We start from the raw sequence: 27,899 nt of genomic DNA, 5'->3' as shown, positions 1-27,899 counted from the left end.
AATTGTGGATATTAACCCCTTGTCGGATATATTGTTGGTGAATTCTTCTCCCAGCCAGTAGGGTGTTGCCTTCCCATTTTGATGGGTGACTTTGGTGTGCACTTTTAAGGGTGACGTAGTCCCACTTTTTTTCTCCCTTTTTAGTGTACACAAGATATATCAGAAAAATAAGTATCGCTAAGAGAATATTGCTGTGAGAAGTGTCTGAGATTTTACTGCTTACAGGCTTTATTTACACTAAGTCTTTAATACATTTTGAATTCATTCTTGTGTGCAGTGGAAGGAGGTGGTCTAGTTTCATTTTTCTACATGTATGTGTCCTGATTTTGTTCAGCGTTAGTTGAATAGTGTCTTTACCCCGTTACCACGTATTAACTGACTCGCAAGTGTGGTTTTATGCCAGTTACCACGCTACTTTGATTACTGTGGCTTTGTTCTTTTTAATCGGGATTCCTTAGGCTATCCTTATTCCCGGGACATCTGTCCATCTGGATTTCAGGTGCTTTCCAAGGACAGTTGGTCTCTGGCTGTGGGAGGATGTGAGTCCTGTGTCCACCCACTGCGCAGTCTGCACCGGAACCCGCACCTTAGGTGAGGGAGGGAATGGAAGCTGGGGGTGGCAACACTCTGGTGCCTCAGGGCAGTGGTACTGGAGTGGACTGCCCTGTGTTCCAGGTGAGTAGGTAGAGGGGGCCACGGCCACCTGCCCATACAGGAAAGGTAGAAGCTGCTCCTTCCTCTGACAGCTTCTGTGGCATTCTCGAGAAAACTCCTCAGAGAAGCCTACAACCCATCCCAGTAGAATTCTTAAGGTAACAGGAAGTGACGTTGTCTAGACTAATTAGGTAACTGTGCCAATGGGGAAGTGAGTGTTTGAAATTCTAATAGTGAGAAATGCAGGCTGGAGTTGCTGACTTAGGGCTCACTGTTTTCCCCAGAGCTGCCTGGCGACCATGGGCGGACTCCCAGAAAGCCAGCTCTCTGGGTGGGCCACGGTGGGTTTGCATCTGTGAGCGGGCCCAACCCAGACCCTTCTTGGATCAGTAACTGCTGTTTGCGCCATACGCACAGCTGTGAACCGGCCTTTGCCCCAGCCTGTGTGTAAGGGAGTTTCTGCACAAAATGCCCCTTGCAAACGTGCCTACTGCGGGTGACAGTGTCTCTCTCTCTCTCTCTCTCCGCCTCAATGCAGAGTGGCAGGGCAGGGGAGGGGTGGTAGGGGCGGGACCATCAGTCACATCTAAGCAAGGGGGAGCAGGTAGTCTGGATCACCAATAACTGTTTCTCTACAAATATTTTTAAGGGTAGTTTATTTTGAACTGTTTGTTAAAAGCCTAGTCTATAGCTGATAACCTATACTCAATCACCATTCAAAAAATTCCACACAGGAACGTTATTACAGCTGTATAACTTCAAAAGTAGAGTGATGATAAAACGTGAGAACTGAAGAGCACAGATGTCTTCCCGAGGTTATTATATAAAATGCCCCCGGTGAGCTCTCCTCTCCTCTCCTTTCATGGCACACGAGGTGAGGCTCTCGGGGGGACGCAGCACCAACAGGAGCCCTTGCATATGTTGGGGTTCACACCGCACTGGGGCCAAGGCCAGCCCGTGCTGCCTTTCTTTTCTGGGGAGCCGCTGCTGCACTCTGCACCGTGCATAGAGTCCTTGCTGACTGGTAACGGATGAAAGGGGTCCGGAGAGATGCCCTTCTCTCGCCAATGATTCCAAAGCTGGACTGCCCTGCCAGTGCTGCAGTCAGCAGTGGACCTGGCGCTCTGACTAAAAGAAGGGACAAGCTCAGCACAGCAGCTGCAGCTTGTAGTGAAAAGATGTATCGTATGTCTCTCCTTAGTTAAAAATACATAATCCTTTTATTTTATATTGCAATAAAAGAAATCAACATGGCAGACACAGAAGACTGGAAAGGGGAAGCTACTTACTTCTGAATGTCCAATAATGAAGCCTATTGGTACTTCACCACAGTACGTGAAAGTAGTATTTAACACTTAGGTTTTGGAGTAAAATTTAATCTTTGGGGACACACGGGTGTGGGGACTGAGAGGAGCCGTTCTGCTCGCTCCCAGCTGCACAACTCGGCCCACGATTCCCCCATTGGGGGCCGTCCTTCCCTTGGGGGCTGCAAGAGGATGCCGACCTGGAGGGAAGACTTTGGATTGTCTATTTAAATGCAGATATTAAGTAATCAAAACTTATTTTAAGTGCACTTTCACATGCTTTGTGTTTAAGAACAACCAACTTCCTAACCTTCCTACAACAGGCTCGACTCACCATTTCTTTTGGCCAAAATGCACTTTTCCCCAGTAAACGTAAAATGACGTCGACAATAACACAATAAGAACGAAAACAACCCCTGTCCTTCACCTACTAGGAAGACGACTGGCTATGGAGCGGGTCACTGCGGGACACACGGGGACGACACTGGCACGAGTGGCTGGACTGTTGTGCAGGGACTAAAGCAGAGCTCTGAGGGCTGCAGGTAACATTCCGAGTTCTCCCTTCCATCTTTATTGATTTCAAGATTTTGCACAGAAAAACTCTTTGGGGACTAGAACAGCAGCAAATGCATCACACTGTTTTCAAGACTTCAAGTTTCCAAAGCAAATTGTTTAAAAAAAAAAAAAAAATACAGTTCCTGATTTGAGTTGGCTACAGGGACGAGGCAGAGCGCGTACTCACTCGAAGGTTGGCTGCGTGGCCCGCAGGCGCGCCCCTCCTTAGGGGGGCAGTTTGGTTGGTTGGTGTCTTCTCAGTACTCAAAAAGGCTCAACCTCAAGCAGTAATAAACACAAGCAAAAGTGATTTAACCATTAAAATAAATATTCAGAAAAACCTCTCTGTACATACAAGTGAAAGGATAAGTAACACTTTCACACAAAAAAATAATAATAAAGGCTTTGTTCGTAGAAGTAGCTGACTGTGCTGTCCCAGCCCCCAGAGCCCTGGCGAGGAAGGGAGCGCAGAGACGGTGACACGGCGGCCCGCTACCTCACCGCCTGCGCGCCGGGCTCCGCCCCTCCGCCTCATCCCTCCTGGGTACACGTTCAAATCACAAATTTCTTTTCCTTTCACTGGCTTCCTTTTTTCTTGTTCTTTACAGCATGCCAAATCCTTTGGCGTAAGTGATGGCCTTCAACAATCTTTCTTTGAGTTTTTCTTTGCTGGAATATTCCGGCAGTAAAAGGACATTAAAGCAAGTATGAGATGTAGGTAACCTAAACAGAGAGAGGGGAGAATACAACTGTTAGTCCTTAGCCGTGGAGAGGCAGCCCTACTGTGTGCAGCTGAGGGCTGGAGGTGCAGCCTGCACGGTAATGCAGGTTATCACCTTCGTGCTGCTGCAGCACGGCCTCCAAACCCCATATGCTGGCTGTCTGTCCTTCACAGGTCCTGTGAAGGGAAGGGAAGCACCACATGTCTGCTGATGCTGAGCCATGGAGGCGGCCTGGACACAACCGTCTCTCATCGAAGCTGCAGAGTGGAGCTGACATCAGTGGGAAGATAAGGCGTGTACTTTAAGGTGGGAACAGTATTCCAACTTGGTTTTCAAGATGTGATTGTGCTCTCTAATACTTACTGGAAATAGTCCTCATAAGTATAAATAAGCTCATATCAACACCGCAGACAGTGCACGCAGTAGAAAACTAACAAACGTATGTAGTTGTGGAAACCAGGAACTCTAATCTTGCTCACGCATGGACTGCACTCACCAAAAAGGCTAACTCACACCGTGCCGAGAGAACCATTCTAAACAGTACATGGTAATGGCTCTCAATTAAAAAATTCTGCCGGACTCATACCAACTGACAGAAATGCTAACAAGGCCAGTGTTTAAAAAACGCCCACCACAAACAACAGCATAAACATCTCTGCACTGAGTTCACTTGTGCATACAAAAGTGGAAGTGCTCAGGAGCTCCTGGAGACACACGTGTGTGCCAGCTCTGTGATGCGCAGCAGCGACCAGGCAATTACCTTTCCGTGTCCGGGCCATTCTTGGCTATGATCATCTTCAGTTTCCCCAGGCCACCCACGGGCGCTCTGTCCGTGCCTGTCGTGAACTGCAGGAACAGTCTCTTCTGCTCGTCGGTGAACGAGTGCACGATTTCCCAGAACTCCCTAAAGGAGGGAAGACGAGACACATGTGAGTTCCGGTCTGTGGGAGGAGGGGACTTGGAAGTCAGCATCAGGAGCGCTGACACTGTTCCCCACACACACATTTAGAGCTCTTTCCTTCTGTTTCACAGTAAAAACCAGGACGCCCAAGTGTCCAGCAAGAGCAAGTAATGCTGTAAACTCGAAGTATCACCAGTAACAAGAAACAAGACCTGAAAATGAGTCAATGGCAATGCGCGGGGGGGGCTGCTGCTCCAGGGTTAGAGATGGAGCCTCCCCAGCCTGCCTCCAAAAACAAAACACAAGCTCAGTGAAAGAATATTTGGATATCCATAAATTTGACAGACACACTAGAAACACTTTTAAAGACTGGTTTACAATGTTCTTTCCAGTACCTTGGCGGAGAACAGCACATTTCCCATGACTATGATCATAACGCTCGCACTCCAGTCCACATTCCTGTCACCAGACGTGGCAGCATGGCCATGTGCCGCCCGAAAACAGTACAGACACAAGTAAAGGGCTCTGGACATCTCTCCCAGGTAGGAGGGAGCAAAAGCCAAACCCCAGGTGATGCGGGAGTTGCGCTGAGCCCCGCCCCAAGCGATAACTAAAGGGCAGGAGGCAGCTCAGATCCCGGCGGGGTGGGGCTGAAAGAGGAGCCTCGGAAGGTGCCAGAACACTAGGTCATGCCACAGAATATGCTGTTGAAGACAATGCTGTGACCACAGCCACAGGAGTTGGGACCATGGAGAGCCACCCAAACTGCTCTCCACGCCCCCAGGAGAGCAAACAGCTGGTCCAGAAAAATCCAACATAGTGAAAGACACATGAGAAAATCCCAGAATCTAAATAATAAAAGTACACCTGAAAAAAAAATCTCAGACAGAAAAGGAAACCGTGACCTCTAATTTCCACAAGAGGGAGAAACGAACAGTTATGAAGACACAAAGCTCAGGCAGATGGGCAAAGGAGAAGACATGTAACTGAAGTTTGGAACAGGAACTAAATACATGCAGAGCACAGCAGTATTCAACTATTAACGTGGCAGCCACACCTTGAAGCAAAGTTGTAGGAGTGACATCTGCCAACTCCGGGTCGCTAGCACTGTAACTCACCTGTAACTGAGCACCAAATGAAAAGACAGTAACAACTACACACAGCTCCGGGTGCCAGAAACGACACCGGAGATGCCACCCGCGTTCACAATGAGGAAAACGCAAATCAGAGCAGCCTGAAAGAGCATCCTTTCTCAGCCAGCAGGAAACACCTGTGAAATATTAGGTGCATGCTGGGGGACTGCAAACGGCAGTGTCCAGGAAAGTCACCTGTGCTTGATGCACCGGCCCCCCTCACGTGTGTACCTGAGGGGAAATGATTAACTGCTTCTAATAGCAAAATGGTGGGACCAGCAGCCACGAGCACTGACTGCGTGCTGCACCCGCACAGCGTCAGCAAAATGAAAGAACTGGGGGACTACTCTGCGTTCAGACAGGTGGTTCCTGGCGTCGTTGGGAAAATGTCGCCCTAGCTCTGTCCCATGAGAAACACCTATAAGCAAAAACGTTTAATTGCAAAGGCTATACCTTGTACCCAAAATTGATTTCTAAATACCATTCCCCAAAAATTTTATCAAAATGGCTTACTTCAGGCCTCTAGGTAAGGTAAAATAAAATCTCAAAATCTGAGTCAAAATCTCAAAATCTGAGTCATGTTAAAAGCATACTAAGATTGAAACAAACTAAATATACAAAAACCCCTTAGTTCATCGTATTAATCAGAAAAAAAAGCAAAAAAAAACAACTAAAAAGGCAACCTCAGTTGCCACTATTGAAATTAAGTGTTTTTAGAATACTGAAACATTCAAAGTAATCCAACAGCACCCACTGATCAGAAGGAAATTGTCTTCTAAATCGCCATTTCTCCCCCCACCCCGGAGAAATCACAGGGGCGGGTAAGGGTGTGAGGAAGACGGCCATAGCAGTGATCCTGATTCTGCTTTCCTCGTTAATGCTCACCCTCTACATCGTGAAAAACAGCGAATGGGATGGGAAGACGAAGGACTTACAGACAAAAGTAGGAGACAAGCTATCCACGGAATCCTCGCAAGCACGCAGACAGGAAATTCCACAGGCAGGTCCAGGGCAGAGAGAGGCCCTGGGTGTCTTTCAGCCAGAGCCTTGAGGCCACTGATCGGCTGTAAAGCACCAGCAACGTTGGAGAAGTTGTACAGTATCCAAAATACAGGAAAGTCCAGGCCCTTAAAACCCTGCAACACCAAATTTGTTCCAAAACAAACCCCAAACTTTGGACGTTACTCTGAGGTAACGTCCAAACAGACCAGATGAAGGATAATAAAGGCAGACAAAAATGCAAAAAACAACAAAAAAAAAAACCCGTGGGATGGGACGAGAGGCCCTATTTTTTAAAAATTGTGCCAAAAGAAATGCACAGAGCGCTCATGAGCCTGAGAAACTGTCCCGTCCGCTCCGCCCTCCTGTAAAGATGGAAAACTTACTTCACTTTAAAAAATGAGCAACACAAAGGGACTGAACTCAAATTGAGGTAAAGAATTTTTTAAAGAGCAGTAGAGGCTATGACAGAACAATTGAATCAGAAACAGGAAATCTCAGAACACGGACATTTAAAAAAGGAAGGTTCTAGGACAGAACAAGGCAATAAATGAAAATAAAAGGAAAAAATCATCCGAAATAAAACCTTAGAAATCAAGCTAAGAAACAAAATCGAGGCTCTATCTGCCCTGTGCAGCCCCCAGGCCCTTGGGCCTAAGGGTTGGGGGAAAGCTCATTTTACCCCTCAAGTGACTCGGCAGGGCCCAGGGAGCCCCTCACCACCCCTACCCCATGAGAGGGTGTATGCAAGGCTCACCACTCAGGAGAGACCCCGCAAAGGCTCGGATCCCAAGCTGGTCATGGAGCCACAGCCCCCAAGAAGGGTCCCGTAGTCTCCCAACCTCACAGCCAAAAAGTCCAGAAAACTGGTCCAAAGCTACTTGTCACACCAAAAACTAAGTCAGGAAATGGCACTTGCCCACAGAAAACTCAATGCAGAAAGGAAAGAAAACCCAGTGATACCAACACTGGGATCAGTAAGACAGGACTCCAGAAGTGATAACACATTCTCTTGTTTAACAAATAAAACAACATGAATCTCCCCCAAATAGACGTTACAGTGAAAGGGAGCCCCTGGATATTGGTGAACAGGAAAACACTGTAAGGAAAATACTGGGTTAACACAACAGTGCAAAGATGAAAGGATAAAAACCTGTAAACAGTGTCGGGTGCACGAGGAACGGTGACATACATGAGAGGCTGGGGCAGAGGACACAAAAGACAAACCCACGCGCCAAAGAGCATAAATGAAGTTCTTCTGGAATGAGGGGGAAATTGTCTGAAGATGACTAAGGAAAATGAAAAAAACGTGTCACATTAGCAGCCCTGCCTTTGAAGGCTAACAATTGAAAACTACGGGGCAAAGCCTGGGAAGAGCAGAAACGAGCACCTTCTCCTCAGGAGCTTCAGAAATGCGTCTGATAACTGACACGAAAGTCACAGCAACGTTAACATTGAGGACAGTAATATTTAAAAGTGGGAAAGGAGAACTAAATGGAAGCCAGAGTTCCGCACGTGTGACAACACCAGCACCTACAAGGGGTTAGTGTGCACACACTGCATCACCCACAGAAAGCAAAAGAACAGAAAAAAAGGAACCATAAGAGGAAAGAAACGGAAACAAATAAAATGGCAGCCTTAAGCCCTCACACACCAACGAAAACACAGAGATTGACCATCTAGTTTTTAAAAACCCAGACTCAACTATATGTTGTTTTTAAGAAATTCATTTCGAATTCAACCACATAATTTGAAAGTCAAAAAGATGTTAAAGAAACATGCAAACATAACAAAAACAAGTTACAAGCCCCAATGATGATATAAGGGCCAGTCCACCAGGAGCACGCGGCTCTCACATGACAGTTTCAAAGCCCCACAGCAAAACCTGACAGAGATGGGAGAGAGAAACACCACAAACAGACCCGCACAGATCTCTATGGAGTTGCAGTACATCCAGAATATGCAGAGAACTCTCAAACCCAACAGTAAAGCAAAAAGCCCAGAAACCTGAGGTGCTCCTGTCACTGATTCCAGAGACACAAACACTCACATTTGCACGTGGTTGTTCACAGGAGCAGCACTGGAAACAGGTTGGAAGCGTTCACACAGGCAAATGGGTAAGAAGAGTAGTGCGCCCACAACCAACCCCGCTTAGACATAACGGGGGACACTATGTTTCACGGGTGGCAGATGAGTGGGTGTCGGGTTGGGTACTGGGTTGGCTGTAGAAGAGCAAGAAGAGGGCCTCCTGTGGCAACACAGTCTCTCTGTCTCCCCTTCACCCTAATACTGACCTTTATAAAGTTCCCACTGAGGGCCAAGGAGGCAAGTAGACACAGAGTCTGTTTCATTTCCTACAACTGCTTGTCAATATCTCAAAGTTTAATTTTAAAAAGTGTTGAGATCATATAATGATAAAAGGATCAATTGACCAAAAAAAAACCCAAGGATCCCAGTGTGTTCACCAAACAACCCCCATGACCTTGGTCCGCCTCTGTGCACCCTGCGCTTGGAAGGCCTGAAACTGCCAACACAGCAGAGACGCAGGGGGATGGTCTCAGACCATAAAGGAATCCAGGCAGGAATTGAAAATGGAAATATCAAAACCCCCTGAAAACAAAGCTCTAGGACTCAAAGAAAAAAATCTCAAAAAAGTACATTTTAAATCTTACACACATATGAAGGAAAATGACAACACCACATTAAAATATTTGGAATACAGCTAAAGCAAAGCACAGAATACAATACAAAGCACTAAAAGCTTGCACTAGAAAAGAGAAAAGGCCTCAAGTCAATAATCAGTGTTTCTGTCCTCCGTAACCTAAAAGGGGAGAAAGAAGCCCCAAAAAGAGGGAAAAAGTAAGAATAGGGAAATAAAGAGCTAGCTCTTAAATACAATCAATAATTTCGACAGAGCACTTCTGTTTTCTGTTTCCTTCTCAGTCATAACCACTATCAAGGATAAAAAAGGAGGTTGATCTATTCAGACCCAAAGACATTGAAAGGATGAAACGAGATGATGACAAGTTCATGTGAATGAGAATGAAGTACATCCACTCCTCCGATGACGCCCACGAAGGACATCTCTGGCCCTGATGGTTCCATTGGGGAAGTCTACCAAACATTTGAGAAAGAATTAACACCATTTCAACACAATGTCTTCCAAAAACTTCCCAACTCATTTCATGAAGCCAAGATCAACTCTTGACAGTGAAACCAGACCAGGAGAAGAGAAACAAGAGAGATACAGCCAGTATCTTCCATGAACTTAGACACAACAGTCATCAACCCTTTACCAAGTCAAACTCAACAGTGAACCAAACACACTGACCTGGTGTGCAAGGCTGCGTCAGTACCAGAAAATCCCTCAAAGTAATGTACCCTATCAACAAGGAGAAGGAGAAATCGGCTGGAGGAAAAGACCATTGATGATAATACTCTCAGGCAGGGCAGAACCTCCTAGCAGGATCATGGGTTGATTAACAAGGGCCCTTTCTGAGAAATGTGTTACTTAGGCGATGGGCTGCCACCCACCTGGGCTGCACAGCACGAGACTATAACGAGGTGGCAAAGGCGTGTGTACATGGAGCAGGTGCAGTGTGAAAGTTAAAGTGGTGTGCCGTGCAGGCCACTGAATGGAGCCCAAGTTAAAAACACACCACCACTTACAATCACAATGGAAAACACATTCTTAGGCACCAATGAAACCACACATGTATGGAATCTGTACGCCTACAAAAGAGATCAAAGACCTAAGTCAGTGGCGAGCTATGCCGTGTTCACAGGTTTGTGAGAGTCAACGTGGTTAAGATGTCCATTCTCCCCAGCTGGAGCTCAGTGTGATCGTTTCAGTAAAAATCCATGAATGGGTTTTTGCAGACACAGACAAGGTGACTATGTAATTTATAGAGGTGTCTGAGACCCACAGGGACAAAGACAATGCTTGCCCTTGGCCACCAGATGAACAGCGTGGACAATTCCGTTACCTAAACAACTTGGTGGAAACAGGAGAGCCTTTTCAATGAGCCTCTTCATTGCAACAGCTGGACGTCCGTGGGCGAGACAGTGTACCGTGAACTCCACACACCCTACAAACACAGACTCAGACTTCCATGTAAAGCGTAAGACTGTAGAAGTTTAGGGATAAAAGTAGGAGAAAATCTTCAGAGCCAGGAGTTTTAGATTTGAAATCAAAAGCACAGTTCATCAAAATTAAAAGCAAGAAGATAAGACCAGCTACAAAATGGAAGCTAACATTTGCAAACCACAGTCTCTCACAAGACTAGGATGCAGAGGGCGACACTGAGGTAGGTTCACAGTGGTGACTGGGGAACCCAGTCTATTCCTCCTCCATTTACCTACGAGCAATTGTTACCCCACTCTGTATAAACAACTCAGAAATCAACACTGAAAACCAGCAACAATATACAGACTGTGAATACTCCATGAAAAGCTCCTCCACATCCCTGCCATCAGGTTAATTCAGATTAAAGTACAGGGAGATGCCCCAGCATACCACACGCTGGACCCTCATTTGCCCAGGGACATGGGAACCGGCACAGGAACTCTTGAATAGGGTTCGGCAGTTTCTTTAAAAATGCAGCATAGGACCCAGTGATCGCATTTCTGGGCATTTGCCCCCAAAGACAGAAAAACCTGGATGTTGGCAAAGTTTTCGTTCCCAACAGACGGAACCTGAAAGTGACCCCAAGTGCCGCCACAAAAAGAAACGAACTGCCACCACCTGACCAGGTCCAGGACCTTAGGCTGGAGGGGGGTGAGTACACAGACAGGACAGTCCAGGGAGGCTCTGTGGCCAGGAGGCCTGTGCCCACTGAAGGGAGTTCCGACGGGGGTGCCGTTTTGCAAACCTACACGTGCATTCCAGGGACACAGAACCAGCCACCCAGAGTAGTGGGTGGACAACTGCAGAGATCTGACGTGGGCCCGCAGGCGGCACCACAGGCAGTGTTGCCTGATGCTGTGGTGTTGCCGGCAAATGGATGCAGGGGCCGCAGCCCCAAATGTGCTTGAGTAACGACATCTACTGAACCTCAAACACAAAAGAAACCGCAAAGGCCCAGAGAGAGACACTGGTGGATTTGGTCAAATATTTAAGGCAGCAAAACTTGGTAAGTGTGTACATACAAGAAAATGATGAGTCAATATTCCTCGTGCTCACAGACTAAAAATTCCTCACAAAATAAGTAAGTAGAGCAATGTATTTATAAACTAACAAGCCACAAGAAGGACTTCTCTAGCAATGAAAGGCCAGTGGATACACGTTGCAAAGTTCAATGGAATTAATCACATTAACAGTGGGGTTTGAATGTGATCAAGCCGTTGAAACAGAAACTCACTGTCACTTAAAGAGAAACTGCGGCCCCTGCCCCTCACCCCAGAAGCGCCGATGGGGCAGAGATAACCTTGGTTATCAAGTCAAACACAGGGACTCAGACAGCGACTGGAGAACGGACACAAACCTGCTCGCAACTCAGCATTTTCACAGTTTTTATCAATGCTGTACTTCTAAAAGTTGACATTTTCAATACACACTTTAAAAATATTTCAGTGGTGTTTTACATTATACTAGATGTTACACTGTTAATTTTTAATTGGAAACTATCAAGAGTTTCAAAGTCTTTTATTCATTTCATTTCAATTAATTACTAATGTATTACGTGAAATTGTAAAATACAGAAACCGAGATCCAATAACCTGGGGGTGGGGCAACTTTTACCCCGGGATTAGAATCACTATTCTAACTCCTGCTAATTGTAGACTCTATTAATGAATTAATATTTTCATAATTATTTTCATACTTATGCTCACAAAACTTAAGAAGCTGTATTTTATCTAAAAGACTTTTTAAGATGTTATTAACCATGGGAATCAGTTGGAAGCTAGTATATCCATTATTCCACATAGTATGACCTTAAGATATGAAGTAGGAATTTAAAAAGCTAGAAATAAAATCAAGATCTTAATTTTGAAGACCACTTCTACTTCTCTGTAAGCACCAGATCTCTGCAAACTGTTCTTGGGAACACGGAGACGCCACAGACATCTCTGCGACCCAGTGGCTGAGGGGCTGTGATTCCATCACCGCAACCCTGGTGGGGGTCGCTCGCTTGTGGACCTTCAGATTCGCGGCAGAGCATGTGTTCAAGCCTTCTGCTAACAATGACCCAAGTTTTGCAATGAAGAGGAAATAATAATAAAAAATGCCACCTAGAGTCAGGTGCGTTGGAAATCAAGGCCACGTCCCTGGGGCTGTGTCTTTCCTGCCAGAATGCGGTGAATGGGAGAGGTCACTTGTGAAGGCCATACCCAGTTAAGGGGCTTAGTAACTTCCAGAACATACAAACAGCAAACCGCTGCCTCCCCTGCCCTGAAAAGAATCCAAACAGGCAGAGGACCTGAACAGACACTTTTCCAAAGAGGACATACCGATGGCAAGATGCTCAGTCGTTAATGGCATCTGCAAAAGGAACTGCAAATCACAATGCCTGCCTGTCAGAATGGCTATGACCAAAAAAACACCAAACAAACGTCAGTGAGGATGTGGGAACGGGGGAGCCTCCAGTAATCAAAAATAGAGCGGCCATACAACGCAGCAACTCCACTTCCAGGTATTTAGCTGATGAAATAAAAACGAATTCAAAAAGACACACACACACGCACCCATGTTCACTGCAGCGTTATTTACAGCAGCCTGGGTATCCATGGATACACAAACGCATAAAGGAGATCCGGTACTTACAGAGAATAGAACGCTACGCAGCCATAAAAAAGATGAAATTGGACCTCTGGGACAACATGGATGGACCTAGAGGATGTTATGCGCAGTGAGTTAAGTCAGGCGGAGAAAGACAAATGGAATCTAAAAAACAAACGCACAGAGTTCCCAGAAGGTAGGGATGCGGTGGGATGGGATGGATAGAGAAAGGAAGGGAACGAAGAAGTACAGATTTGCAGCTATAAAACAGCCAGGGGATGTAAAGTAGAAGAGTGTCAAATACCCTAGTAACCACGCTCAGGGCCAGGTGGTACTGGACCTACTGTGGTGTGGTCACTTCCTAAGTCATAGACATGGCTAAGCGCCAGGCAGCACACCTGAAACCAATATAATACACGTTAACTATTTTAAGAAAAAAAAAAATTAAACATCTCACCTAATGAGAACAGAGTCCCTGGTATAGCCACCATCATATTCTGTAGTTTCTTCTAGGGCTTGGAAATCTAGATTCTGCAAATTCAAAAACATGTCTTAGCACCCCATCCGCCACTTGGTGACGAACAATACGTCAGCGCATGGCGCTTCTGCAGGCACCTGCTGCCTTACCCGGCTGCCACATATCAGCAGTTCGATCTCCTCTGGCCTGAACAAGTACTTCAGGGGGGACTCGTTGGTCACCATGTGAAAGCCTCTCCGGAAAGCCTTGAACTGTTTTTCTACTGATTTATTGAGAATGTAGTCGGAATAGAGATTGACAAATTCCTGCAGAAAACATTAACCAAAAGAACAACTTACCAACCATACAAAACACAAGCTGAGGGGCTGCATAGCTTTTTTACGTTTGTGTCTATTTCCCCAAAGGAAAAAACATGCAAGGACATCTTTAAAAACTCAGAGTGTATACATGCAAAGGAAAACACCTTTAACAATTGCACAGCTCTCTGCCATACCCATAGTAACCTACCTGTAAACAGGCCGTGTAAAATACACTAATAAATGTCAGTTTCCATTTTGGCACTTAGTAAGACATCCACAGGAAGCTCCCTACTGTATCCAGTTCAGCAAAAGTCTGTTTTACTCAACACGTAAGCTATTACAAGGGAAACGTGCTTTTTATTCTTTACTAAGCAAATACTTTATCAAAAGCTTTAAACACATTTTTGAAGGTTAATTATATATTCATCACAATTGTCCCGCAACGTTCTGGGTTATTCCCTTGAGTCCAGAGAGAACTCACAAACGTGACTCTTAGAGGACCGCACACCCGTGTGCCCACTCAATGCTGCCACTGCGTGTCTGGTGATGGGGGCACCCGGCTTCCTCCTTGATGTTGCAGTAGCAGGGCCAAGAGTCACCCCACTCCTCCCCGCCCCCCACAAGGGGCTTAGTGCCCCACTGCATGCTGTCCGACCAGCTCCTTTCCCAGATGCAAGGACTTAGTTACTTGCCTTCTTGGGTCTTCGTGGAGACTACATTAGATCCCTATTTTTGCTGTGTGTGATGTGCCCCTATCTATAGCATACACACGTTTTGGGCCCAAACTTTTTAGGAAAAAGACCTTTGTTTTCATTTTTAATTCAATTTTTTATTTACACATATTTGCAAACAAAGCCGATTATCGTATTCCATGGTATTATTTTGTCTACAGACACCATTTTTGCTTTATCGAGGTAAACTTTTAACACATAAGCACGAATAACAATTAACATTTCTACAGATACACAGTTATTAGTGCTACCCATGTGTAGTGTGCATCCTTACTTGTCCCTCAAAAATTTGGGCAAAGACAGGTGCTCGTTACACACGGCGAAATATGGTGGTTCTTTTAAACTTAGAAGTGTTACGTTTTGAAAATCTGTTCATTGACACACAAAAACAATGATATAAAAACATTGATATAAAAACATTGACTACCTTCCTGTTTTCGTTTGTAATTGGAATCTTATCACCGTTTTCCTTCAGATCGTGCATCATTGGGTTACCGAAGAGGTCCGTCTGCGAAATCTGGAAAGTGATCATCATGTCGTCTTCCACACTCCCCTCATACTCCAGTAAGTCTTTCAGGCTCTGATAGAGAACCTAACCGCCACAGAGGGGACAGCAGTGTCACCGCAGAGTTACAAAATACAACTGACTGTAATACTCTCGTTGGGGAAAGGGGGTCTGACCCTAAGAATCCAAACACTGACAACACCCTCCTATCCCCCGAACAGCTGACCCCGTCACAGATGGTGTCCACTCTCTGTGAGGATCCCCCTCCCTCCCTGGACCCCCCATTGCGCTCTTGGAGTCTCAGGTCAGGGAGGACACGGGGAGAGGGACACACACTAAGTGCAGCCACCTGGCTCCCTGGCAATCTCACATGATCTCGTTTGAAAGCACTTAAAACCTGCTTGCTGACAGCAACACTGAGATGTATATAAAAAAATCTCCCCTAGGAGGTTGTAAATAGTGACAAGAATCCCCAGTGAAAAGACTCACAGGGTGAGAGTCTCCCAGGTCACGGAAAGTTCCTTTCTTCCCCATGAGCTTCCTGTAGACAACCATGGGGAAGTGCACATCCAGGATGCAGTTATTGTAAATCGCCAGGCCCAGGACTATGCCGATCAGGGTGAACTGACCCTCAGTTTCAAAAGAGGATGGATTAAACCAAAACAACTTTGTAGATTCATCGTATGTGAACATGCCTATAAGAAATGATTTTTAAAAATACATTAGTCTTACATTCTCTAAAGAACGATGAACAACACAAATGTAAAATAATTACACATGCGAACTTCTATAGTGTAGTTCAAACATAATCACGATTATAAACTGGCAAAGGTAGGACTATATAAATTTTAAAGAAGCCATGGACACAAAGTACTGAGCAATTTTTGTGGTATTTTCCAAGAAGTTTTAGAAAATGTTTATTAAATTCAAGTTCAACACAAATGAAGTTAATTTGACTTCATACTTTATCCATTGAAAGGTTGAGAAATTAAAGCAAAAGAAAAAAGGCTATCATTTAAAAAATGTTTCACTTATAAAAGTCTAAACCATATGTACTGTTTGGAAAAACAAGTTTGGATTTCATTAAGGAACAGTTTTGTGTTTTCAAAGCTGCACAGCAACCTCACGAGATGCGTCTAGCACCTTCCCAACCAAGTCAGACGGTGCCTGGCACAGACACTTAGACACATCGATACACCTGGACTGCGCCCCAGACTCAAAGGTGTTCATTAAATACACACGTTAATTGTGAGCCAGTGAGTAAAACAGGCGTTGTTGGCATTTGCAGCCTTCTCTCTAAGTTTTCACTAATCAATAACCAAGCCTGGAGACGTATTTTTTTGGTATCACTCATTTTAAAACAGAAACCTTTGGCTTCACCTATCTGAATACCATCACTAAGTTCGAACTCTTCTTCCTTTTAGATGAATAAAGAATGCAGTCATTGAGTTTACATTTCTTGAAGAACTGGATCTGAAAAAAGGGGGAACTTCAAAAAGAACTTCACAAATCAATACAGCCCGTAAATAAAAAAGCCTAACAATAGTTACTAATTTTCATTCAGTTTGAGTTCCATATAAAAGGAACTTTAAAATGATCCCTTAATCATAGGAGCTTAAATTAAGCTAGGGCATCACATAACAAGCTGAGTATTGTCCAGTTGGTACTTGAATTTCACAGTTTACACTTAAACTTTTTATAGTCCTAAATTACAACATAACTTGGAGTGCTGAAGGCTTCATTTAGTTGTAAATACAGTATTAAGAGAGTCAAAACCAGACTAAGATAATTACAATTAGTTAATTTAAGACAAAACTTCACTAATGTACGCCCTTGGTCTCAAAAGCAACACACTAACAATTAGTTATAATTCGTATTAGACGGGTGAACTCTCATATCTGTCAGAAAGACAACTGGAAGTATGAGGAGATTCCACTGTGTACACATTTTTTTCAGGTTCCAGGAGAAAACCACCACCACCACCACCACACATAAAAAGTACGGGTCTTCTAAAACTTTCTTTTTTGATATTTCTCTGCCATCATTTCAAGTACCCTACATGAAGTAAAAATGTGTAACATAAGGATTTTCTGCATATACCATAAACATACCTTATAGCTAATGTCTGACATTTCCAGCTACATCAGCACCCGGTGCTAAGGTTTACCAGACTTAGGAAGCATGTGAGTTAATTTTCTGTCTCAGAAAATGATGGCTTGTTTCCCAATGACATGGCCTTCTGACTGTGAGCTGACATTGACTACGATACATCATCTCAGCATAAATGTCTCATTCCATTGCCAGGTATGTGTGTGCACCCTGACCGACCAGGAGCAGCAATAGAGACGCCAGCTCAAATGGAGGAGCAGCAGTGGATGGGAAATCATATGCGTGACTCTGGACCCCAGTCTGCACAACTCGGAGGGCACCTTAGAGGTGCCTTCAGTTTCCAAAGTGAGCACTCCTGTAGGCTAGTGGTCTGTCGATCAGAGGGGATTACTCAGCCCACCACCTGGACCAGACTTCACAAACTGTGCTCAATGAACACTCTTCTGGGAGGCAAATGTTACCAGGTGCAGGAGAGAAAAAGGCCTGGAGTTCAAAGAGCGTGGTAAATGACCCCAACTGGGGGCTGTCAGCCAGTACTCCCAGACTGGGGTGCGACGCATCAATCACGTTCCTCATGTCTCAGGACCCTTGTTCTAGGGCACCCCAGTTTGAGCAAGGCTGTGAGTTGGATTCAATGTTTTAGACAAAGAAGAGCAAAGAAACCCTCCTAATGCACCATTCTAAAGTGCTATGAATTTTATTTACTAAGAGAGAATCTCTGTTAAAATATGTGGCTAAGCAATCTAAACAAGAACTTGAATAAGTGAGCGATATAAACTAGTCCCAGAAACCCCCCAGATTCAGTCTGTGTCTGAGATCCTGCGCAACCCATAGGAAAACCAGCTTCCGCTGCTCCTCCAAAGCGGCCACATTTGTGGATCTAAGCAAACAGGCACCACGGCGCATCACTGAAGTATTTACCAATATCCGGATTGAAGATTTCCTCCACGACCAGCTGAAAAAATTCTTTGGAAACACCGCCCTCATCAACTCCTTGTTCTCCTTCAAACTCCACGTATAGCTGTTTCTTCAAGTCTGCAGGATTCTCCATAGCGATCATCTCTAGCTGGAGAGGGAAGGAGCAAAGCAAAGAGAAGGTGACTGCCTGTGTGGGGGTACAAGCCCACTAAAAATGTAGAGAAGCAAAATCAACAGGGAGCAGGGCGAGGGGGCAGATGGAAGTTCCTGACTTTGGTTTGTTTTAACTGGAAAAAAAAAAAAAGTGGTAAAAACCCAGTGAAGAGCAAGACTTAGTCTGAAAGATGGGAAAATAGGACAGAAATGGAACTGTCATAGAATATTAAAAGGGTTACTTTCTAACTTAGGAAATTGGCAGATAGTAGAAAATCAGGATCAGCTTTTCTGTTACCTATGTAAGAAAGTTGGGCTACAGGGTTGTCAGCAAAATTTGTGACTGATTGACCTCAAAATTGTGCCCTGTGTAGTTTTTTGTATTAAAACTTAATTCTTGTTTTTACTCTAATACATTAAACCATAAAAATTGCAATTAAAAATGAATAAGGAAGCCATTGATGATGTCTTACAAGGCTTATTACAACTTTTTGTGGATTAGAACACTTGTCCACTTGCTCATATCCTTCCTCTTAGGGTTTTCCACCATTTCAACTATAAATCTTCACCAGTTATTTTCTTGATTTCTTTATATCTATAGAATAATGAATGTCATGAGATGAATCATCAAATCACGCCAGATTCTAATGTGAAATATTTATACTGCAATTTATGTACCTAACAGACACCTGACTGAACGTCCACCTTACTTACTAAATCAACTTTGAAGGCCTTCTGCCTGTTTCGAAGAATTTAGAAAATTTGCCAAAACAGAGTACTTAAGGGTGCTCAGATTTATTGGCAACTATTCCAAACAATATTTTTGAGCAATGCAAATATCACTGGAATAGACATAGCCCTAATATAATATAATTACTTTAGATTAATAGCAATAGTTTTGACAGTATACTGTGTCTATAAGTAAAATAATACATACACAAAATAAAATGATATACGAGTATGAATCAGGCCACTTGCCCCAGATCGTTGTTCTTCAAACTGCCCCCTACAGTGGGACAGGGGGAAGCAGAATGTACCCCACACAGTAAGGGCATCTACTGTTCATGAAACTGTGGCTTCAATGGTACATACAAGATAAACACGCGTGTACTGGGATGTTATGTACACCACCTCTTACTAGGGCTTACAGAAACATTTTAAGAACAAAGACCGAAATGATTTTCTGGAAATCCGCAACTTTTGGATTCTGTGCATTTAGAGGCCACGGGTACCTAACGTCTACTTCTAGAAACACCACTTGCCCATCTGTGCCAGGGTGTTCATCTTTGAGACAGTGCTGTGGGCAGGCGAGGCAGGATACTCTAACCACTTTTACCCTTTAAACTTTTATCAGGGAACTCTGTGAAGCCTCCACTTCTTCATCCACAAAAGTGGATGATAATACTCCTCACATGGCAAAGAAGTTGTGAAGGCGTAACAGAAATATATGAGCAGGCAAATTACAACCTTTTAAAACAACTTAGCTCTTTCAATAAAAGATGCGAAATGTGATTTTAGAGCACAGTCCCAAGTTTTGAAAATAACCTTGGGGGGAAAAAAAATTCCAGATGGAAACTTGTTTCAAGGCACAGACTAAAGACGTAGGTGACCACCTCAGAATTTCCATCTTAGCTCCAACACGGCTCACTGGTCAGGCCAGCCTCCCGCGTGGCCTTTAGCCCCCCGCCTTCTGGACGTAAGGGGTGTGGACGTTAGGGGTTGCAAGTCGATGCCCATTCGTGGCCTTACACACTTAAATTACAAACCTGCCCATCAGATGCCATGCACTCAGAGGCGACCAAAATGATCACCAGACTCAGGAAGCTTCCTACAGCTCCTCCCCATTCACCCTGACGAGGGAGTCGCTGGGACAGATAAATCCAAGAGTTTGGTGGGGCAGGCACTGCCCCGGGATCCAGAGCCCATATTCTAGACCCCCTTCAGCTCGAGACACCTCATCGGACAGCGAAAGCCCACTCACTGACCTCCATTCTTTATAAAACACGGGAGGCCTGCACATGCCCGCTGATCAGGGCCTCTCCACCTTAGTGCCAAAGGGTTTAAGGCAATATGTTCTATTCTTGTGATAATTACAAACATGATTTTCTCCCTGCTCTAGTGTTAACTGTAAAATGAGCATAATTACATATCACATTGATATATGAAGCGCTTATAAGAATTCCCTGCACGATGTCTTGTAAGAATTAGCTCTTGTTATTGTTACTTTTACTGTAATGGTTCTGAAATGTTTCTCAGGCTCAATTAAAAAGGAAGCAACTCTCACACAGGCACAAAAAGGTCCCAGTAATAACCACACCTCACTAACACGCAGCAGCTACGTGCTGGGCATTGCTCCAAGCACTACATACATCTCCTCACTGAATCTCCACCACGGCCTTAGGAGGTCCCTAGTGCTCTGTACCCGTCTGAGTGACGAAGGGTCAGCACCTCACTCAGGTGCTTGGCCCAGGCACCTCACTGCACTGCCTCATCAGGGATGAGTGGTCTTTTCCGAAATTATGAGCGATTTTCATTTTCTTCTTCATGCTTTCCTGTGTCTTAACTTTTTTACGCTAATTATATATTATTTTTAGAATCAGGATTATTCAAATCAAGGTGTGTAAAAATAATGATTTGAAAAACAGGCGCCAGCTGCATTCTGCAGGTCAGGATTTCCCAGTTTGAGCTGTTTCCCAGGATCACCCTCAGAAGCAGGTCTGAAAAATACTTCATCGCTTACAGGTCCTGTCTTTTAAAAAAATTACATTTAATTGCCGTAACAAATATATACCATAAATTTAGCTATAAGCGTTTTGGCAAAGGCCATTATTAATGTAAGACTACATTTTTTATTTTCCTTAAAAAATGACCACTTTCAACCCATTGTTAACTGGAGATTAAAGAATTGTAAAGGAATCAATACATCACTTTATGTAATAAATACATGTCAATTAAATCAAAAACTGTCTCAAATGCAGTATACTCAGAAAATTATTGGAAAAATATGTCAATGAACATTCTGAAAAAGAATTTGTACGCATCGTTGAATTGAACTACTCTAACACGGACACCTAGAATTCCACACATAGGTTTTCTGGGAGCCGAGTGTGTGCTGTATTACTCTGCCGCAGAGGCTGGCAAGAAGGCAAGTTGCTGGGGAAAGCGAACTGTAGGCTGGGTGCAGTGACAACCCCCCTTTTCCTTACATGACTTCCTCTTCATTCTAGGACTCTTGATTTCATCACTTGTTGGATAAAATTTCTAATTTCTAAACTTTGAAGTGGCCACGATGATATCAAAAAATCCCCAGAATCAGGTGGAGAGGAATAGCTCGATATAAAAATGCGCTCGCCAGCCCTGGCTGCTGTGGCTCCAGGGGTATGAAGGTGGGCTTGTGAACCAGGAAGTCGCTAATTTGATTCCCAGTCAGGGCACAGGCCTGGGTTGCAGGCGGAGTATCCAGTAGAGGTACGCAAGAGGCAAACACACATTGATGTTGCTCTCCCTCTCTTTCTCCCTCCCCTCCACTCTTTCTAAAGGTAAAAAGAAAAAAAAAATAATACACTTGCCATGTTTAAACCTGACAGTATTCTGGCTATTCCCCATGTCAGATCCATCCCCGTGCACTGCTGGAAATGCCATGGAAACTTAAGGGCACTGCTGAGACAAAATGGCCAAGACCGAAGGGCGACCGGAACCCCTACAAGGGCTGGACAAAGCCACGTCAGTTACCAGTTATGTACTAGGCTGACTCTGATCACACACACTGCTAGGGAGGGGACTCCAAGTGCGCACTAGAACAGGATGTTTAGATTATCCAGACACGTGTGATGTTGCCATTTCTCTAGGAAGCTGAGTTTCTCGTATCTTAAATCCCGGAGCTCTCCCAGTCCTGCCACTTGCTTCTGCAGGCCGGACCCCCACACCTCGTCTCCCTCGTGCACAATACTGAGGAGTCTGGCGGGCGTCTCCGTCAGAATTACTGTAGGGTGCTGAGAATCTACGTAGACCCAGTCCACTGTCTCGCTCTACTTTGAGGACACAAACGGGGCGTGGAGGTCTTCCTTTCAATTAGAGTGAAGGTGAGGGATGGTACTGGCTGTCGCTTCAAGCACAGCACAGTGACTATGTGGACTGACCACCCAGAGCAGCTCGGGTCGGTCTTATTATAGAAAGTGCTGCAGGCAGCTCAATAAATCAAAGACCCAAGCTGTGTTTTCAACTACAACTCAGGGTGCCACTTGCCAAGGGGGCGGTTGGGGGCTGGGAGAGCAATTCTGAGAGGGGAGAGCAGAGCCTCTGGGTGGGGCTTTGCGTCTGTGCCTGTCACCTTCATTTGTGCCTCTCAGCCATTTCTTTGGGCCTTCAATCCCTACTCCACATTCTGGCACAGAGGTCCTGACCCCACCACGAGCCCCCACCCTCTGCCTGTGGTCCTCAGCCACGCTCTGACACCCTGCACACATGCCCATTGTGTGTAAAGATGGCCTCAAGAAGTGGGTGCATACAAACCGTGCCGACAGTCACCCCCCGGGATGGCTTTGTGGTCAGGCACCACCAGCACACCGGGGCACCACCCAAAGTGCAAACTCCCGGCACCCACAGCAGAGCCCCTGGTGTGAGCGTCTCGGGTAGAACCATGGTTGGTTTGGCTTTTTTCTTTTTTTTTTTTTTGGAACAAAGTTCCCCTTCAGATGTGAAGGGGGTCGGGGGCACCTCCCAGATGGCAAATACCACCCTCTTCCAGGTACTCATACTCTCAACCTCCTCACATCAAAAGTAACTGAGCAAAGTTGTTTTACACGCTCTTTCCCTTCAGAATGTTTTGTGTAAGAAAAACAACTACCTGCTTTTAAAAGGACGCACACAGAGATGAATGTGATTACAGGTAGTAAAATACTGTAACAACCTCATCACCTGAGGACTGTTTGCAGCCAACGGAAGCTGGGCTCTTAGCTCAGGTTTATCACTGCACTACTTTCTTAGAAACAGCAATAAAAAAGGCGTGAAAATCAGTCCTGGGGGAAGTAGCCCAGCAACTTCAGGGCCTAGGGTAGTTCTGAAACGACTCAGAGCTAGCTCTTCGTAGAAAGACAACTTATATTTTCTGTTTCCTTGACTCTGAAGTTCACTTTTCTGTTCGCACATTCTAACATCGCTGAAATCAGGCCATTCGGTAGAACGGACGGCATTTTCTTTTTTTAGTAGTAATAAAATAGCAGTATGTCCCACACTCCGTGTTATCTTAGGTTCCATGGAATACGGTATAATCACTAACTCCTGTCGCCACCAAAGACAGCTCTGCTGAGAACCCCAGGGGGAACAATGTGCGACATGGAATATGAAAGCAGTGCAGGTGTTAAAAGCAAACAAACAAAAAAACCTCTGTAATTATGAACTGACATTACACCCCGATCCCCTTCGAAGCTAGTTGGTCTCACAAGACCCAACAGCTAACACGCTCAGGGGGTCATGCACAGGGCCCTGCAGAGGGCTCGCCCGCCTGAGTGTGACTGGTAGGGTAACTGTGGGTGTGGTGATGGGTAGTTTTATTCTTAAGTGCCATACAGAGTGCTTGAGTGTGATACGGTTGTGCTGCAGAAGGACAGGCTTATGCGTCCGTGAGAAAAGACTTTGTAATAAAAAGGGGCGCACTCTATGCTGGGCCCGGGTGTGGTGGATGCTCTCTGGGCCTCACTTGGAAACGAACGGGCCCACAAATTCCAGGGCTCCTCCCAGCCCCTGAAATCTAGATCCTGCAGCATCACTAGTTCATTACCAGCACAAAGCTCACTGAGAAGTGTCTCACTTCCTCCTGTCTTCCCGACCCCACTCCACAGTTCAAAATCAACGGACCCTAAGAAAGTGGCCCCTAGGTCTGCTTGCCAAACTGACAGAAAACAGAGGAGGCAGCTTTAAAACAGCCAAGTAGATTCTTAGGGACTAAGATGTTTAAAATCCATCAGCGCTTTTAAAGTCCGCCTGAAAGGCTGATCTTCAACTACTTTCTGTTGTCAACCTACTTGTTGCTAAAATACCATGACTTTACTACCTGCTGTGAATTTCAAAAAAAAAAAAGCAATCATCAATTTGATGCTTATTTCTTAATTTTTTCAGATTGCATTATTAAAAAAAAAAAAGGGAAGACAGGAAGGGAGGAAGCCAGGAGTCAGGAGCGGGGCCTGCTGAGTGTGGCCCGGGAAGCCCACCAGCAGGACCACTGTCTGGCCCAGCCAGCAGCCACTGCGCCAGGACTGACTGGGGGACCAGTGATGGCCAAGTTCAGAGACACCGAGTGCCCGCGGACAGACAGCGGGTCACACCACACTCGGTTCTGACATAATTACATAGAACTCACTTTAAAAAAACCCTGCCCGTTTAAAAGCTCACAGTTCATTTTACCCTAACGCCTGCTTAAAAAAGGAAGGCCTTCAAAACCAAAATGGGCTGCTTCCTCAAAACCCTAGATGATAGTTTAACAAACAGAATAAAGTAGAGAAAAAGTACCCAAACTTTTATTGGTCCTTCACCTTGCGTTACTAGGGGAGGATAATAAGGCTGAGTAGATTCATGAGCAGAAAGCGCATTTAAAAAGCAGACAACTTCTTTCACCTCTGGGTTCAATCTCACACGGAATGATGTCATTGCTTCCCCAAGCCCTGGCACAGCGCGGCTGGGAACAAGGGACAGGACAGAGAGACCCCACGCGCTTCCCATGAAAGCCCAGTCCCGGCCTGACCCACTGCGCTGTGCGTCCAACACACTGCCCGATCATGAGTCACCACGAGCATCAATATGAAGGTAGCTCAGAACCCCCCTGAGTGCAATGAAAACGCACCAGAGAGTAGCAAGGGTTTAAAGAATGTCTATTTCATGCCTGTCCGAGCCCTGGGGTGCTCTTCCTTTGTTCGTACAGAAGGCTGACTGTCTCTCAGCTTTGGATGCACTGAACGCTACTGAAACTGACGAAGCAGCAGCAACGCCAGGGCCATCTACTGTAGTGAACACAGTAGCACCCTGTGACCAAGGAAGTGCCCTATGACAAGTGTAAACTCTGTCACAACGATGGCAACTGCTTTCTGCTTTCCAGCCAGGCCCACCTTCTTAAGTGGGGGCACTGAAATTCTTATTTTCTGTGGGGGGACGGAACGAGCAAGGAAACCCACGTGGGGAAACAGGGCGCTATAAGGTGGCCACTTGTATTCCCAGTCTTCTCCCAGCTCTGCCGCCCTGGACTGGGGTGACGGAAATCAGCACCCTAAACGGCAAGATTCATGAAGTAGCTGTTTTCCCACGAGTCCGACCAACGCTGAGGTCTCGAGGGGCCCGTGTGGGTATGTAAGAGGGAAGAAACCACCCCCCTTGGGCAGCCACGCACGGGGACGCTCTGAGTGACCCGGCAGGACCTTGCGAGCAGTGTGCGGGGCCTCCCGGGCCCCTCATCGACCCCGCAGCAATGCAGCTGGGACCCTGCCTGGTGAAGGTTTGGGAAGCACGCACCATGATGACGTGGCTTCCTGTGCACCGCTCCCAGCTGAGACCTGACAGCCACACTCACTCCTGCCTCTCCCCGCACCCCCCAGCTCCTGTGCTTGGATCTCTCCCCGACATCCCCTTCTCTCCCGAGCGGAGAAACTTTGGGGTAGGTTGTCAAGATTTAGAAAATCTATTCTTTATCAAAGAGGGGGGTATCAATACAAAAGGCAACCAATACTTTGTGGAACACACGGATGAAGCTGCAGAGAAACAACTAACGTATAACACTTACATTTACAATTTAAAAACGTCTAAAGGAACCCTGGCTGGTGTGGCTCAATGGACTGAGCACCAGCCTGAGAATGAAAAGGGTCACCGGTTCGATTCCCAGTCAGGGCACATGCTTGGGTTGTGGGCCAGGTCCCAAGTGGGGGACACGCGAGAGGCAACCACACACTGATGTTTCTCTTCCTCTCTTTTCCCTCCCTTCCCCCTCTCTAAAAATAAATAAATAAAATCTTTAAAAAAGAATTAAAAAAAAAATATCCAAACGAGCCCTGACCTGGGGGCGTGGGCCCACAACACAATATGCAGATGGTGCATTACAGAACCACAGCCCTGAGACCTATGTGATTTTATGAACCACTGTCACCCCCAAAAACTCAAGGAAAAAAAAAAGGTCCATGTGTCCCTATGTCACACAATGTTTTTAAAGGGTCACTGACAGCACGCACACATGGAATGGCGGTGCAACACCCAGGTATCAGATCCGGTACCGACTTGTAAGCAGCAGCCCGACTTACCCGGACGAGCGCATCGTCTATGATGTGGTCGCGTCTGACTTTGAGCCTCAAGTACGGATTCAGCTGCTGCCCTTGAACTAAGCTGTAGAGAACCGTGATTCTGCGCTCACTGTACATGCGGATTCTATTGTCATAGTACAACCCCAGGTTCTTCGTCACCGCATTCAGTATAAAGGGGCAAGTCATGAAAGAGAATTTGTTCTCGGTTTCTACTTTGAAAAAAGTGTAATCCTTATCCATTTCTAGAACATCATTCAGTGGTTCGTTGATGAACTCTTCAAAAGGGATGAGTGGTCTCCGACAGTCCAGGGTCTTCACGCCAAGCTCGGTCTCCAGTGGGTCCACGCGGGGGCCCTTCTTGTTCCTCCTCTCCTCCCCCAGCAGCTCCTGCAGCGTCAGTTCGCTGGACTCGGGGATGGGCTCTTCGTCGTCCTCCTCGTTGTGGTCGGTGTCCACCTCCCCCCCCACAACGTTTGCATAGTAAACCATTTTCAAGCACTTGGAGGCGGCGACGATGGCGTCGTCATCGTTAACCAGGTTCCTCTCGTTGCCTAGGTTCCGATTGTTAAACTCGTTGCTTATGACTTTGTATGTGATAAGCTGCTGAAACGTCTCCATCATCCTCCGGATCTGGTCTGCGCTGTACTTGGACCACAGTCTGATCAGCCTCCCTTGGGCAGCCAGCGGGAGCTTGCTCATGGCCTTGCAAAACAAGGGCAAGGCCATTTCCAGATACTCGGGGCTGTGGAGGTTCCTGTTCTCCATGACAATGATGAACAGGTTCAGGTAGTTGGGGTCTCGGGAGTACACGTTGTGGTACGTCAGGTCGCACTCCACGTTGGGCGACAGGTACACCAGCGCATTGAGGAAGGCGGTCTCTATCTTCTCATTGGCCAGCAGTCGGGTGTACACCCTCCGGACGGCCTCGATGTCCACAGACACGTCCTCGGGGCCTGGCTTCTGCGAGCTGTCGCCCTGGGGGCTGTCGCCATTCCTCGAGGAAGAGGCTTCCGACTCGTCTTCCATGGCGGCGGCCGAACAGGCGGCCTTTTCCTTCTCGTCTTCGTCTTTGTCCTCGTCCTTCCCCTGCAGGGACTTCAGCTCCTCCTTGGTGTGCTGCCTGGCCTTCCGGAAGCTCTGCACCAGCGCCTCGGCGCTGGAGAACACTCTGCCGATGACGCGGATCAGCGGGGAGTAGTCCTCTCGCTCCCGGCATAACTCCAGGATCTCGTACACCACGTCCTCTGTCAGGTAAGTCACATCTGCGAACCAGAGGGAGAAAGGGAACACTTATTTCCGGAACAGATGTGTGTTTACTTGGTTTAGTAAGTTCTAGGGAAAAGTAAAAGAGCCAAACATGTTACATTCGACACCATTTATGACTCACGGCTTTTTTAAAAGTATCTAATACTTGGATTCAAAAGATCACGTTTACCTATTT

At 45.9% G+C, this 27,899-nt stretch overlaps 1 protein-coding gene across 4 annotated transcripts in view; it reads right to left on the bottom strand.

Annotated features, from left to right (window-relative positions):
• Positions 1-3,114: 3,114 nt before the first annotated feature.
• UBE3A (ubiquitin protein ligase E3A) overlaps positions 3,115-27,899 on the bottom strand; it is a 54,582-nt gene continuing 29,797 nt past the window's right edge. For all 4 annotated transcript variants that reach the window (XM_053912379.2, XM_053912381.2, XM_045196420.3 and 1 more), the window contains 8 exons: positions 26,459-27,720; positions 18,030-18,174; positions 15,489-15,694; positions 14,922-15,086; positions 13,614-13,769; positions 13,444-13,517; positions 3,996-4,139; positions 3,115-3,236 (listed from right to left, as the gene is read on the bottom strand). In XM_053912379.2, coding sequence (XP_053768354.1) covers positions 3,116-3,236; positions 3,996-4,139; positions 13,444-13,517; positions 13,614-13,769; positions 14,922-15,086; positions 15,489-15,694; positions 18,030-18,174; positions 26,459-27,720 — 2,273 coding nt within the window. In that variant the 3' untranslated portion in view covers position 3,115. The remainder of the gene's footprint in view (positions 3,237-3,995; positions 4,140-13,443; positions 13,518-13,613; positions 13,770-14,921; positions 15,087-15,488; positions 15,695-18,029; positions 18,175-26,458; positions 27,721-27,899) is intronic.

The sequence above is a fragment of the Desmodus rotundus genome, chromosome 10, assembly GCF_022682495.2.
Source record: "Desmodus rotundus isolate HL8 chromosome 10, HLdesRot8A.1, whole genome shotgun sequence".
Taxonomy (NCBI): domain Eukaryota; kingdom Metazoa; phylum Chordata; class Mammalia; order Chiroptera; family Phyllostomidae; genus Desmodus; species Desmodus rotundus.
This window is presented reverse-complemented; position numbering and strand designations above follow the sequence as displayed.